The sequence below is a fragment of the Charadrius vociferus genome, unplaced genomic scaffold (genome assembly GCF_000708025.1).
Source record: "Charadrius vociferus isolate BGI_N301 unplaced genomic scaffold, ASM70802v2 scaffold25, whole genome shotgun sequence".
NCBI classification, from domain to species: Eukaryota; Metazoa; Chordata; class Aves; order Charadriiformes; family Charadriidae; genus Charadrius; species Charadrius vociferus.
The window spans coordinates 31,992-46,927 of record NW_009648248.1 but is presented as its reverse complement, the minus strand read 5'-3'; the positions used below and the strand labels follow the sequence as shown (position 1 = coordinate 46,927).

General features: G+C 35.3%; 1 protein-coding gene across 1 annotated transcript in view; it reads left to right on the top strand.

Moving 5' to 3' along the window:
* Positions 1 to 13,702, top strand: part of LOC104285729 (brain-specific angiogenesis inhibitor 3) — a gene marked incomplete at its 3' end in the record, with an annotated part of 285,461 nt that extends 271,759 nt beyond the window's left edge. The window contains exons 14-16 of the mRNA XM_009884216.1: positions 368 to 443; positions 8,159 to 8,261; positions 13,659 to 13,702. Of these exons, the coding sequence (XP_009882518.1) occupies positions 368 to 443; positions 8,159 to 8,261; positions 13,659 to 13,702 (223 nt within the window). The remainder of the gene's footprint in view (positions 1 to 367; positions 444 to 8,158; positions 8,262 to 13,658) is intronic.
* Positions 13,703 to 14,936: the final 1,234 nt, after the last annotated feature.

The following is a 14,936-nucleotide window of genomic DNA, read 5'->3' as shown; positions in this document are numbered from 1 at the left end:
ACCCTGGCTTCAGATACAATTTAAAAATACTGTTGTGGTGCAGATCTCTGACATTAGAGAATTTACTTGCGAGGCATTAAACTCTAAAGACGGTCTTTCAGGATACTTAATTATAAAGGTAAATGAACTAGCATGGATGTCAGTAAACAACAATGGATTTTTTGAAAATGTGATTTTAAGTGGTGTTTTGATATATTCCTGGCAGTGCTACATCTTTATGACAGACTGCCAGGATATAATTCAAAATTATGATGGTTTATTTAAAATAAAATTTCTACTAGAAAGATAAATGGTATTTACAGTTTTTTATGCTGATGAAGGCTTCAGAAGGAGAGTTTAAAAATATTTTTTTCCCTTACTCTTTCAGAACTAGATGAATCAACTGTATTTGTACTTGGAGCAGTGCTATACAAAAATTTAGAACTCATTTTGCCCACTTTGAGGTAAGAAATTTCATAAATGCAATATGAATTGGACTGTTTCGGGATCATAACTACAGTATGTGTCAGGATAAATGCAGACAACCAAGACTGTTTGCATATTGGTATTGCTGGATTTTTTTTCCTGTAATTTAAAATAGATATGTGTATATTTGTCTTTCCTTCATGCTTAGTCATTTTTATGATGGAAATAGCCTTTTCATCAAATTGGCTTAAGTTATATTTTATGTACTCTACATTAAGCTTAATTACATAAATGTTCAATTAGAAGTATGCACACTGATGTACTTTAATGGTTCAGGCCACTTGCGCCTCAAACTACTGTTTGTCCAGTTAGTATAAGGGATCTAGTAATGACATCATAACCTGATGAGCTAAGGCTGTCTGCTGTACCTTTACAGAGGTCTTTAGTAATAGTTTTCCAAGTACTTTTTCAGTGCAAGTTGTATTCAAAAGGAACAGCAGAGCTATAGAGAGGGTCCATTTTAGAAACAAGACATGCATGTGCCTGAACAGCTGTGGTATGTCGGTTGCAATGGCCATACACATAAAGAAATAGAAGGGTCTCTTGTTTCACTTTTTCCTTTCTGTGCTTGATAACAGACAATTTGGAAATAAACAATTCACCCCTTCCTTCTCAAATTACTGGTTAAGATAATTTCATGGTCCATTAATACTTACCTTATTTCACATGATACTGTGCACCCTTGGACTACTAATGTCCTTTTATGGTAAAAGGAACGGGTGCAGATTGTATCACAATAGTTGCTAATGAATTTTTTATAATTAGAAAGGATAGTAATTAGGAAGACACCAGATCACCTTTCCCTAGTCTATTTAACCAAAACTTCAGGATTTGAGACAAAGGATGGAAAAACGACAGGTTTTTGCCCAAATCCATTTGAAAACAAAAAAGACTCAGTTCTAAGAAAAAAACAAACAAACAAACAAACACTTGCCAGTAAAGTAGCAATGCACTGTGCAGTGAGTAGCTGCAATGCTGAGGACAGAAATCTCTCTGAGGCAGAGTGCAATTCAAAGAGTGATGTCCTGACAGGGCACCTGGAAGCCTGGGGAATGCTGGTGAGAGCCGTCTACGCTTAAGGCATGGTATAAGTGACAGCCCATCCATTCCTGAAACGTCACTAAGCAGTTCCATTTGTTGTGCCAGTTCCTGAAATTAGCCAGGAAGAGATGTTTGTGAGAGATATTTTTTCTTCTCTTCTCCCATATTCAAAGAGACAGAGCCAAATGGCTATTATAGTTAGCCCTTTTTGGCAGACCTTAGAGACAATGTGCCAGTCCTAGAACGGCATTGAGGTGTCCATGTACCTTTCAGACCTTTATATTGTAAACCACAATCTATGATCATGCCTTTTCAGCTCTTATAGGTCAATAGTTTTGATTTACAAAAAACAAGTATGAACCTTGAATACTGTATATTTGCTTATATGAAAAGCCTTTCAGGGCTTTTATTTCATCCATTAGAAAAGAGAACTTTATAGGCCTTACTAGATTTTTGCTAGAATCAATAACATCCCAAGTAGCAGGAATAGGGGCAGAATAGGGACATAAAAGTATAGTAACTTAAGTACTATGGACTGTGAGAAAGTGCATCTCAGTTCCTAAATGTTTGCTTTTATCTGTTCTACTTTCAGCTGGTTACTGATTTACATACCAAATTTGACCACTGCTCTGTACAATTCAGTTCATAGGGAGGTTTTGTGAGCTTCTAAAGCAAAATGGTCCAATAATCTATGTATATCTATTCATAAATGAAATCTTTAGAAATTCAAATACAAAGATATCCCACTTTGCCTCTGAATATGTTCAGTATTATTTGATTCCCATTCTCAGCTGCCCAAGAAAAGGAAATGAGCACTATTACTTTCTCTCATGTATGTGAATAGGGAATAAAAGTCCTTATTAATCTGTGATATAAAAATATAACATATATTCTCAGGTACCTCTAGTCTCTTCTTTGTTCAGAGTATAGCACCTCAGTACTTCCCTGCACTTCTTTAATATTTATAATGAAGTTATACTGAAACTTTTACAGCTTACATCTCTTACCTCATTGGGAAGTGTATCATACTGGATTTCTTTGCCCATGGCAGTCATATTCAAAATTTGATCTCATGACCTTAAAACAGCACCTCAAAGGTGGCACAATTTCAAACTGTTTTCATAGAATCATAGAATCATTGATCAGTTTGGGTTGGAAGGGACTTTCAAAGGCTATCTAGTCCGCCCCCCCTGCCATGGGCTGGGACATCCTCAACTAGATCAGGTTGCTGAAAGCCCCATCCAAGCTGACCTTGAACACTTCCAACGATGGGACATTCACAGCTTACCTGGGCAAACTGTTCCAATGTCTCATCACCCTCATTGTAAAGAATTTCTTCCCTAGGTCCCATCTACCTTCCTTCTGTTTAACACCAATGTACCTTGTCCTGTCACAGCAGGCCTTGGTAAAAAGTCTCCGTCTCTATTATGAGCCCCCTTTAAGTATTAAAAGCCTGCAATAAGGTCTCCCTGAAGCCTTCTCTTCTCCAGGTGAACAATCCTAGCTCTCTCAGGTGTTCCAGCCCTCTGATGATCTTCATGGCTCTCCTCTGGACCTGCTCTAACAGGTCGACCCCGCAACTGGATGCAGTACTCCAAGTGGGGTCTCACAAGAGCAGAGTAGAGAGGGAGAATTGCCTCCCTTGACCTGCTGGCCATGTTTTTTTTTGACGCGGCCCAGGATATGGTTGGCTCTCTGAGCAGCAAGCACACATTGCTGGCTCATGTCCAGTTTTTCATCCACTAGTACCCCCAAGTCCTTCTCAGCAGGGCTGCTCTCAATCGCTTCATCCCCCAGTCTGTATTGATATTGGCGATTGCTTCACCCCAGGTCCAGGACCTTGCACTTGGCCATGTTGAACTTTTTGAGGTTGACACGGGCTCACTCCTCATACCTGTTCAGGTCCCTCTGGATGGAATCCCTTCCCTCTAGCATATCAACTGCACCACTGAGCTTGGTGTCATCTGCAAACTTGCTGAGCGTGCACTCGATCCCACTGTCTATTTATTTAAAGTTATTAAATACTATTTTATGCATTTTGATGCATTCAAACCATTATAATGTTCATTCAGATGGAATTCTGAATGGGAAAAAAGCTGCAACTGTGGTTAGTGCTGAATTTGTTGAGTTATTATACTCTGCAAAAAATTAGAACTACAATGCAGGTTTTAAAGGAATCTTTATTATGGGGTGGTTTATCATTTTACACTTGTTCAGGTACATGAATGAAGTGAAGGTTTCCATACATCCCACTGCATTTGGAAAAGGTTTATTTTGTTTGCTCACATTTTGCAATGAAAAACTATCATCTTACTTGGGTTTATATTAATTACTGTTGATACTAATCTTATTTAACTGTAATAAGTGTTATAGAATCATAGAATCGTTATGGCTGGAAAAGACCGTTAAGATCATCAAGTCCAACAGTTGTCTAACTCTAATGGCCCCACGTCTGAACCATGTCCCTGAGCACCATATCTAGATGGCTTTTAAATACATCCAAGGATGGCAATTCAACCACTTCCCTGGGCAGCCTGTTCCAGTCTTTGACAACCCTTTCAGTGTAGAAGTTTTTCCTAATGTCTAACCTAAACCTCTCCTGGCGCAACTTGATGCTATTTCCTCTTGTCCTGTTGGTTGTAACTTGTGAGAAGAGACCAACGCCCCCCTCTCTACAAATCTCTTTTCAGGCAGTTGTAGAGAGCGATAAGGTCTCCCCTCAGCCTCCTTTTCTTCAGACTAAACAACCCCTAGTCCCTCAGTTGCATTCCTTAATATCAGTACTATAACGTATGCAAGCTTTTGCATCAACACAAGGAGCTGCTTTGTTTAAAATAAACAAACAAATAAATAAATAATATCTCAGTATATCTTTAGGGAAAATCTTTTGAAGCACCTAACCACAGAATCCCCATCTGGAACATCACAGGTGTTCTGTGAGTAAAATGAAGATTTCATTATCCATGACGGTCTATACAATATATTACACAAACTCCAGAACTAACTGCATTTTACCATATGGGCTTGATTTTTCTTGTTTTTACTGGCATAGAGTCTATTAAAAGGAAGTCTTGTAAACACAGTTTGAGATGAGAACTTGGCAATTACATTAATATGGAACTTTTTGGACAATGTGTTTAATCCTAGTGGTACACGTATTTTATTCAGAGAATTTTGCCAGAACTGTTTAAACAAGACGTTAGGGAAAAGAAAAGTACTTTATTCTTCCTTATAAAATGGAATAATTATTTTTTTTCCATGCACAAATAAATAAACTTCATCTGAATCTATTTCCTAAGATACTTTGCTGTGTTCTTCCTTATAAAATGGAATAATTATTTTTTTTCCATGCACAAATAAATAAACTTCATCTGAATCTATTTCCTAAGATACTTTGCTGTGTTGCACTGTTCTTGTAATGTCATATGGATTTTTAAAAATCATATATTGAAATATTGAATATTTTCAGCACTATAGACTGAATATTATTTCCATAGCTCTTGCATCCCTGAGCACGTTTACATTATTGTTAGGTTCACAGAAAATTGATTCTCAGTATAATACTCATCTAAAAGCTATTATATATAATTCCTCTCGTGGGCACTCTGAAGGAATACATTGCATATTGCCATACTGAATATAGTTTTTAACTTTTCCTTTAACAAATAAGAACAAATAAAGAATCAATGAATTTGCTGTAGCAAGCTTTTTTTCCCATCGCTTAAACAACCATACTTTTCCTGCTCTAATTTCCTGCACTGAAATGTTCTCTTTCCCCATGTGAAACATCATTCCTAACCCTCTCTTTGGGGTGCTGTACAGCCAGAGAGGCCCTTAGACTTCCTTAAGTCAGCTTTGTTTGACTGAGGATGCAGTACGTCAGACAGTACTGCATAGCATTACTACTATAGCATTCACAATTTTTCTGTAATGTATACAATATCTACACATTGAACTATAACTTCTTTTATTCTGTCCTGACATAGCAACATGCCTTATTCATAATTTCATTTTTCTTGAGCAACAGTCATTCTTTTTAGAAAAGAAAACCTGAATTTCATCACATAGGATCAATACGTATACCTTTATATAAAAGAATACCCTCAAAATATATAGCCAGATAGAAAAAGAACTTAGTAAAATAACATTATTTTATTAATATTGTTATTAATTCAGATCAAAAAAAACACTAGGACCGCAGCTCTGGAAGTTCTTTCTGAGCCTTTACTCAAATGAACTTTGTTGTCTTGAATCTTCAAGGATTTATTTAACCATAGTTCCCAAGGAATTTGATGTATTTTTTGAGTAATTGATTTCAAAATTTAACCCTGATGTGTATTTTTCTGGACAGTCAGCAGAGCACCATCCTGTATAAGTTCATTTCTCATTAATTTTAGTTTTTTTCTGATGGAGAAAGAGGTAATGGTGAAGTTAGCCTCCGCCTATCATAAAAAAGCTATAAAATAATGCACTTGCCCAGGAAGTGTGAGATAGGTCATTCCCATTATAAGAGGGACTGAAACCCACATATTCCACCTCCTGGGATGTTTTGTAAAAGCTGGTTACTTAAATTCCTGAATAAATGTTTTCAGCACTATGCTGTTGTTTCAAAATTTATCTTCAACAAAGATATCGACGGCACTGCACCAGTGGTTTTCATGGAAATTCTTGTGACTACAATACTTTGAGCTTTAATACAGTGGCATCTTAAACTTTTGTGTGAGTTCAGAATATATGTGCAACATTGCATTCTTCCAGGGACTATCTAAACAGTTAAATACGAGCTACTCAACTAGGCATTCAGCCCAGACAGGACAGCAACGAGTGATGCAGATTTCATTTCACAGAGATATAGCCAGTTACATTTATTTTCTGGTGAAACAGTCTGCTAGGGGCTTTTGAGAATGTAAGTGGATTGGTAGGGTTTTAATGAGACCACAGTAAATTAGATGTACCGAGGTTACAGTCTAGGCAACTTAAGTGCTCTTTTGAATCTCACTCTAGAACCATCAGAATGGTACCAAAATTAGATACAGCAAGGAAACATTTCTCAATCACAAAGACTGATTGTGATCAAGAACTGATCTATCAGTATTTACATTAGCTTACGTGAATTTCCAAAATGGACAAAATCTTTTAATAGCAAGTAAGATCTATCTTCACCTGTCATGATCTGTTAGAGAAAACAGTTTTATACTTATTTGTAGGCTTCTTAATATTTTTTTTTTAATTATGCGTTGCTTGGGAACATTTATATATATTCAGCTACTGTGTGTACAGTAAGGTACTGTCATTACTCCCCCTCTTCAGAACACACTGAAAGTTTGTTGAACATTAAATGTTAGTCTGAAAGACAGATAGGTTTTCGTCAATAGTGTGAGACTTTAAAGTGCAACCAAAGGGAAGAAATAGGAACTAAGTAAAATAGAAAGCCACTTCCGTTACATTTCCATTATATGATTAGCCTGAGCAAAATTGGACCAGAATTCATACCTTGCCCCAGAAGGATAATTTCATCCCTTAAGCTGAGTAAAGTGCCCACTGAGTTGAGTTTCTGTTACTGTAGCCATGACAATTCCTGTTTCAATGATCCAGCAAAATGGAATCCTCTCCTAAATACCATTTCCCTAGAGAAAATAAGCAATTAAAGAACAGCAACAAAAGAATATTTATACATCTAAACTGCCTAGTTTCTTCTTTGATAATGTCTACTTGTGAATATGTCTTTCTGTGAGGTTTTATGTTTGTTTATGTGCGCTCAACAGAAGGTGCCAAAAGCATCATTACATATGAAGCAAATACCGTAACGTTCATCAGAAACAGTCAGGCTGATAGCTGATAGTTGTTCTAAGCCTGACAGGGCCATAAGAAGCAAGGATGTCAGACATGAACATCATGTCAATATGTCTTTATGCCTGTATTAGCATAACCTTGGCAATACTAGGGTTGTCCTAGAAAGGTAGCTACAAAACATAATGATCCATGTTTTACATTTAAAGAGAGGTCGATGATGAATTAAAGAAATTAACAGATTATTATTTTGACTAACCTGATACAATAACATAAGACCAAATCTAATCTCACATATATGAGAAAAAATTGATTGGCTTTGGTGGGATTTCAGTCAGGGCACAACTATGGATTATATTTTTAAAAGTATTTAGAAGTGAAAGAACTCATATACCAAATGCAGTGGTTTTTCAAAAATTGGAAACAAGGTAGTTTTTTTCGTGAGCACAGAATCAACAGAACTCTACAGTCTCCCATTGCACTCATCCATCTTCACAATTTTACAGTTAACAGTCAGAAAAAAGTCCAACACAGCACTTTGAAAGAAAAATGACTCTCTTACAGGACATAGCTAGTGGCTCTGTGTTGAGAGAAGCAAATGGTATGCATTCAAACATTGACAGAATGTTTGTGTCATCAATAAACCCTTCTAATTAGTGAGCCGTAGTTTAAGGAGTGGCAGTTCTGTCACCATTATTGCTCTGCAGTCTTTAATGTGTCGGGTACACAATTTCTCCCTGATGTTTTGTCAACTAAAGTCACGGAAAACACCCATGAGATACTTCTTTAAATGTAATATCAGAAGCCTCATTTAACCTCATACTAAGTTAAATCTTTAATTTTTACTTTTCTTTTTCCCCAGGAATTTTACAGTTGTTAATTCAAAAATCATCGTTGTTACTATACGACCTGAACCCAAAACTACAGATTCTTTCCTCGAGATAGAACTGGCCCATCTGTCTAATGTAAGTAAAAGGATAGTTTATACACCCTTCCAAGAACATTTATCAGATCATATGAGGAAAATTTGTTTTAAATACCAGGTAACAAAACCCAGTTTAACTGCTAAAACTTGAACCCAGAAACAGTCTAACATACTTTGAAGGGAATGTGTACTTGTTTCATGCATGTGAATATGCAAAACAAAATTAATTCTGGTTCCGTGAGTTTTGAGGTTTTCATTTAAATGGCAATTTCTACCAAAAACTCTCCATTAACTGCTTTGATGGATGCAATTGAAAATGTAGTATTGTGCTGAATGCTTAACCTTTTGCTCCCCGCATAGGTCATAGAGCTGCGTTGTTCTTTGGGCTTTTTCTTCTTTTCTGTCATTATTTTATACTCAAAAGCCAGATTTTACCTAACCTGTTGTAGCAGACACTGAAAAAAATGCTCTGCTTTCAATTTAACTTAAAATTCTTATAAGTGTTTGAGATTTTTTGTGCAATTATTTTTAATACTGTACTTTTCAGCCTTTAATCTCACATTAAAATGCTTCAGTTCTGAAAAACAAAGTGATTTTATGTCTAACTATATAAAAAATATTGACAGTTTTTCTTTCTGCTGTCAGCAATCTTGCATCAGCCACAGGGAGAATAAACTGTCTTTTGTGGGAAATTTTTGTTGTGTATGATATCGAGGAAATAACGTTAAATAACAAGCACGGGAGTAATTTATGTGAAGGCATGGTATATAAACATTTTTATGTTACTAAGAGTTAGAATTTAAATACTTATAAAAATAGACAATTAGAAAAGACATAGTTACTAGAGCTTTAGTAAACAGTATTGTTATGCAAAAGACTTTAAAGCTGTGATTTTCTGTTATAAACAGTTGCTGAAGGGATCATATAGGCACAATTCACCTGGAGGAGTTCCAAAGATACCAGTCAGTAGCAAAGTTGGAGTAGTGATTAGTGGATTAGTGTCTCTGGGCAAAAGTATGAAGAAAACTCTTCGAGCTCTAGATCTTTGATTTACATTTTACTCAAGGTTAGAAGAAACTATTTTGCCATCAGTTGTCATTCAATTCCCACAAAAACTGATAATACAAAGAAAATCTCAGTAAAATTTGCTGCCATGTCAAGCAGGAAAAAAAGAAAAGAACAGAGGAACATAAACTGAGCTGACTCCTTACCTTTCAGTAAGTTTAGAAGTTTATTGATGAAGAATTGTCAAAATTTTCGTTTATGTTTCTCTGTTTCTATTTAATTTTAAGATGTTTTAGGGTGGGTAGATCTGTTTTTTTGTTTTGTTTTCTAACCCAAGTTACAACATATATATTAAAAAAAAGTATAAATACCAGGTTTTAACATAACTTTAGTTCCTGTCAGAGATTTCACAAAAAATGTAACAGAGTATTTGCTGAAGTAGACCACAAATTAATCCTATATATCAGGGGGGAAAAAACCCCACCTTTGAATGCAATATCTGGAGCAAGTTTTTGCCGAGTTTCAAAATCTTGGAAATGAAATGAAACTTCAATGTTACAAAAGGTCAAATTAGAGACACTGATTGTCACCTTGCTTTGTCAACCTTTCAGTAACAGAATATTAATGAATATTGCATTATCTCATGTCTTGAAAAGGCAAAAAGACACATATATTTTTTCTCCTTTGGCTCAGTTTTTGCCGTATAATTTAATCTGGAGAAGTATCAAATGCTTGGAACAAATTTCCAGTTCTTAAAGTTGCTGTACATACCTAGTACATTTATACAGGATCTCAATCCACCTTAATAGTTAAGTGTTAGATGGACAGATACAATGACAAAATATTCTCTAGAAGGTCTGGAAATGGAAATCAGTTTTACAGTTTTAATATCTTTAAATGTTAAAAGTCCATAATGGGACTTTGGTTTAAAGAGCTGTAGATGTATAGAAATATTATTTTGTACATTTGGGTGTTTCTTTCCTTCAGACTGAATCTAATTCTAATCATTTTTGCTACCATTTTCTCATCAGAAAACAATAATTTATTTGATTGTAATTTATAATGATAGAATAAGCTTTATATGTCACATATAGAAAGATAAAACTGGTATTAATGTATCTTCAGTGTTTGAACGTTATATATTAATGAATCACAGATTAATCATGATGTCAATTAAATAGATTAATTATTAAACAGAAAATAAAAAACAGACATTCTCTTTCATCTGATTTTTGAAATGGTTCTTCTTGTTGTTATATTTGCTCTTTGCAAACTTTTGCTCTTGAAATGCTGTTCATTATTCTGAACAGTTTGTTTCCAAATTGATTTAATGACTAATTTTCAAGCAACCTCTGGAGCATGCCTACTGATATATGGGAGTATACCCACACTTTTGTTCTTTAATCTACCCATTCACTGAGTAAATAAGGTAGATAAGAGATTATGAAAAATGATAGGCAAATGTGATCATTTAATAAATTAAAATGTTTAACTCAAATTAGCCTTAAAATATTCATTTATCCAAAATTTATAATCATTTCTTTTTATATTAAAATTAGCCAGTTTATTAATAAAACCAGAGGATTATTTTGTGGACGAAGTGTAAATCACAATTACATGTGCTGTTTGGAATATAGCATGGCATTTGGATTTGCAGATAAATTAAAATGTAATAGATGACCACAGTGAGAATGTGGGTTGCAATGCATTATTTAGAGAACACATTTGGTCTTATGCACTGTGAACATGTTGATGAATGTCATCACATTTTTCTACTGGTTTGATTAAAGAGACACGGAAGTCATCTTTTAAAAACTGCACAACTCCAACAAAATTCTATTTGCTCCCAAGAGAATATGAACTCTCACCTTCTGACAGCACAGAAGTTTACTCCAGGGACACTAAAGTAACAAGCCAGCAGTAGCATAGGACATCAAACTTTCAATGAGGCTGAAAATCCTGGCTACAAAACACAATTGGCATTGTGCTGCATAGCTGTCAAAGTTGCCAATCACATCTCGAAAGTTCAGTTTTATATCCCAGGCAAAGATACATACACATGCACACTCACACATATATATCTAGTTTTGATATATCCAAGTCCTTTACTGTACTGTAGTCTATAAATCAGTACTGCAACAGTCGTAAACATTAATGGACACAGTAACTGCTTCCTTAGCTGCAGCTAAGTAATTAACTGGCAAGAGCTGCGATGAAAAATTGCTGCCCTCGCAGAGAGCGATGGTTGTTGGAGGTAGCTCAACAACAGCAGTGTGAGGAGATATTGCAGGAGGGGAGACTCAGAAAGACTGTAAAAAAGGGAACAACAGGTTAAGGATGAAGAAGAAATCGAGACGATAGGCTTCTTGTGGTCCTTGCAGTGCTCGAAGGGTGTTTGATCAGGGTATCACAAGATGAAGTTCTGAAAGGCTACTGTGCCCCTGTGAGCTGCCATGCCTGGCAGAGCAAACCATCACACAAGACCTTCTTAAGGAACAGAAGTATTATTTATCTTGCTTTCCATGTTTCAGCTTAATCTCTCATTAGTAACTGCAATGGACAAACATACTCTTTTTTTTTATTTGAATGCATTTCAAAGAGAGTGAAGCATCTGATCTGACAGCAGCAGTTTTATTGTGTTTCAGCTTTCTGCAAAGGCTTTTATTTCCCTCTATTTTATAGATTTTTTTATAATGGACATTTTTTCTGAAAGTGTTTTTGTATTCTTTCTACTTGCACTGTGGGAATAGCAAGTATAAACTGTATGGTAACTTCTGCTAGAAAAGACAGGTCTCAGATATGCAATGTCTTTATTACAATTCAGCTATAGGAGTACTTTTTTAATATGCATATAGTTATATCAGATTGCAAGTAGAATTTCTTCACCCAGTCTTAGGATACAAATTAATACTCTTTATAAAAAGAAATTTTAAAACCAGGTTAATTCTGCACCGTCATTCCATTGTTCTTAATTCTTACTCTTCACTATCCTCTTCTATGAATGTATCTGAAAGCTTTTGGCTAATGATGCAGGACCTGGTCTCTGAATCTCAATGGGCCTGTTATCCTGTGCTTTGTCCTGTGCCCTCTTCCCCGTCCTCTTCTTTATATTATAAATACTTCAGGGAATGTAACATCCTTTATTTATGTTTGTATAGTGTTGTGTTAATATCAGGTGCCATAAGTATATGTTGGTTTTAAATATTTATACTCTACTCATAAAATTCAATGCAGTCAGCAAAACACTGAAGTAGAATATCAAAATTTCCCTAAATGCCTATCTCACAAGCATCTTCAGAAGGAACTTTTTTATCTTTGACAAAGAGGTGGATGGAAGAATTTAAATATTGAATATATTTTTACTTCACAGGTTGCCATGTTTTTTCCATAAATAAAACATTTTCAGAATGAAATATCAAGGCATGTTTTGTCTATATGAAACTATATTTATATCTACTGCACCAACACTGTTCCTGAGAGAACGACACTAATATTGACATAAGAAAATAGTGTATTCCACCTGTTTCTTCAATTCACTTGCAGTTTGGTTAAAAAAAAATATTTTAATTCTGTATTTTAGATCGAATATATTTATAAAGTTCTGACTTCTGGGAATATCCAATGTTTCTGATGAACAGGAATACAATTTTGCAGTTTTTAGCCAGTTAAGTACTTCTAAGTCAACCTGAGTTTTGATAAAGGAAGCTTTACAAGATTAGGGACAAAACTTGAATTTTAATTTTGTCTCAGTTCTTCCTAGGCAGAAAAATAAATATGAGTAATAAGAAAGACATTTCAATTTCCCAAAACATTACCCACACTTTAATGATGTGTAGTAAAGCTAGATTCCTGTCCTGTTTTAAATCAAATCAGAAATCTTCCACTGGCTTCAAAGAGGTTGAGATGGGATTGTAAAGCTCAAGAGAGAAATCATTTTGAGCAAAGAACTCTGCTGATTTAGGACCTAATTGACAAAAGGACTTGGGTATTGAATGTGCAATCATCTGAAATCCCAGTCTCCAGATATTTTGGCCAACATATGCTTAAAATTTTAACGGCATTACTGGTTTTGACATCCAAGTTCCCGAAGGGCCTACAGTTCTGCTTCTGAACACACCCAGAAATGTTCAGTCAAGTCTCTTAACAGATTAACTTTTATCTCATATTTCAATTCTGTTAGGATATACCAAATAGACAACTTTATGCTTACCTTACCTAAGTGAGAGAATATAGCAAATGCTCTGCTTTGAGGTTCAAGTGCGTTTTAAATACTCCATAAGAATTAACCTTAAGCTTTTGCTATTTCAGTGGCATCAATTTGTCAGAGTATAAGGGTGGTCTTGTAGGAAGAGACCGAACTAAATATTTAGGGCTAGCATGACATATTTTTTTGTATACCAGTAACTAATGGGTTTGTTTGTTTTCTTCTTAGGGTACATTGAATCCCTACTGTGTGCTGTGGGATGATTCAAGAACGTAAGTGATGGATGTTTACTTCTTTTGCTATGGCTCATATATTACAAAGTACCTAACAATATTTAAGTAGTTGGTCAGTAAATGAGGGCAGGGAAAATGAACATGTCACAGAGTGAAAGTACTGGATTCTCCAGTCACTTGGCTTCCTTTCTGCAGCTATGTAAATTGAAATGTATAATATCACACCAGGAAGAGATTACTCACATAGTAATTTGAATCTGCTTTTTCAAGATTAAAATGAGGATGTCTAAGAACTGTAGTTCCTTGATGGTAGTTGCTGGGCAACAAGCAAGTGGGTAGATGATCAGACAGATAAGTAAGGAAGGCTCCCATTTCTGTTACTGCAAGGAGAAATATCATTTTCAAGTGTGATACCCACAGCAATCTTCATTTTAGTTGGTGCAAATTTTCATTTTAGTTTAGCAAAGTAATAGCGGTATTCTAAATAGTGAAAGCTTGCTAGCAGTCTTCTGCTACATTTTTCAGTGTGTGTCTCTTCTGTAGCAAAACGGAAAACGTCACTGTAAAGAACTAAAGCAGTAAAGTCAGTGTGGTTTAAAAAGAACTCCAAGTTTATGCTGTTGTAATTTGCTGCATTATTCTTTTGCAGTAAATCTCCTATTAAAGTCAGGGTGAACTCTGCCTAAATACAGATTAAGTGTTTCAAGAAGAATCCCTATGTGGTTGTCAAATTAATTTTTTTTTTTTTAAGATGATGTTGTGCTTCTTGTCCGGGTATGTTTGTCTTGTACTACAGACTCATCTACAATGTTAGAAATTGTATGGCTGTGGCTTTGTGAGTGCTGTTATCCTTGAGTCTGGGTTTACATCAGTACTCTGATGGCTGAGAAACAACATAGTAGTATAGAAATGAGAAACTTTGGGCATGATACTAGAAATCATTCCAAATACAGCTAGTACCGTGGTCTATGCCTCTACAAAAGAATCATAGTGCAGTTATTTGCCAGCAACATCATAATCTTCCATTTCTGTAAAATGTGTGGAATAAAGTACATGAAAGATTTGATATTATGTATTATTATGTGCACATGGAATGCAAAACATTTGGAACATGTTCTTTGTTTTCTTTTCACAATGTTTTACTTACACAGTAGTAGTACAGTGCTTTATTTACCATTTTTTGCATGCATTACTTTAAGCATTGTCTATTTCGAGCGCATGCTCTGATTTCACTGCTCCAGTCTGGAATATCAAAGACATATTTCCATGGAAT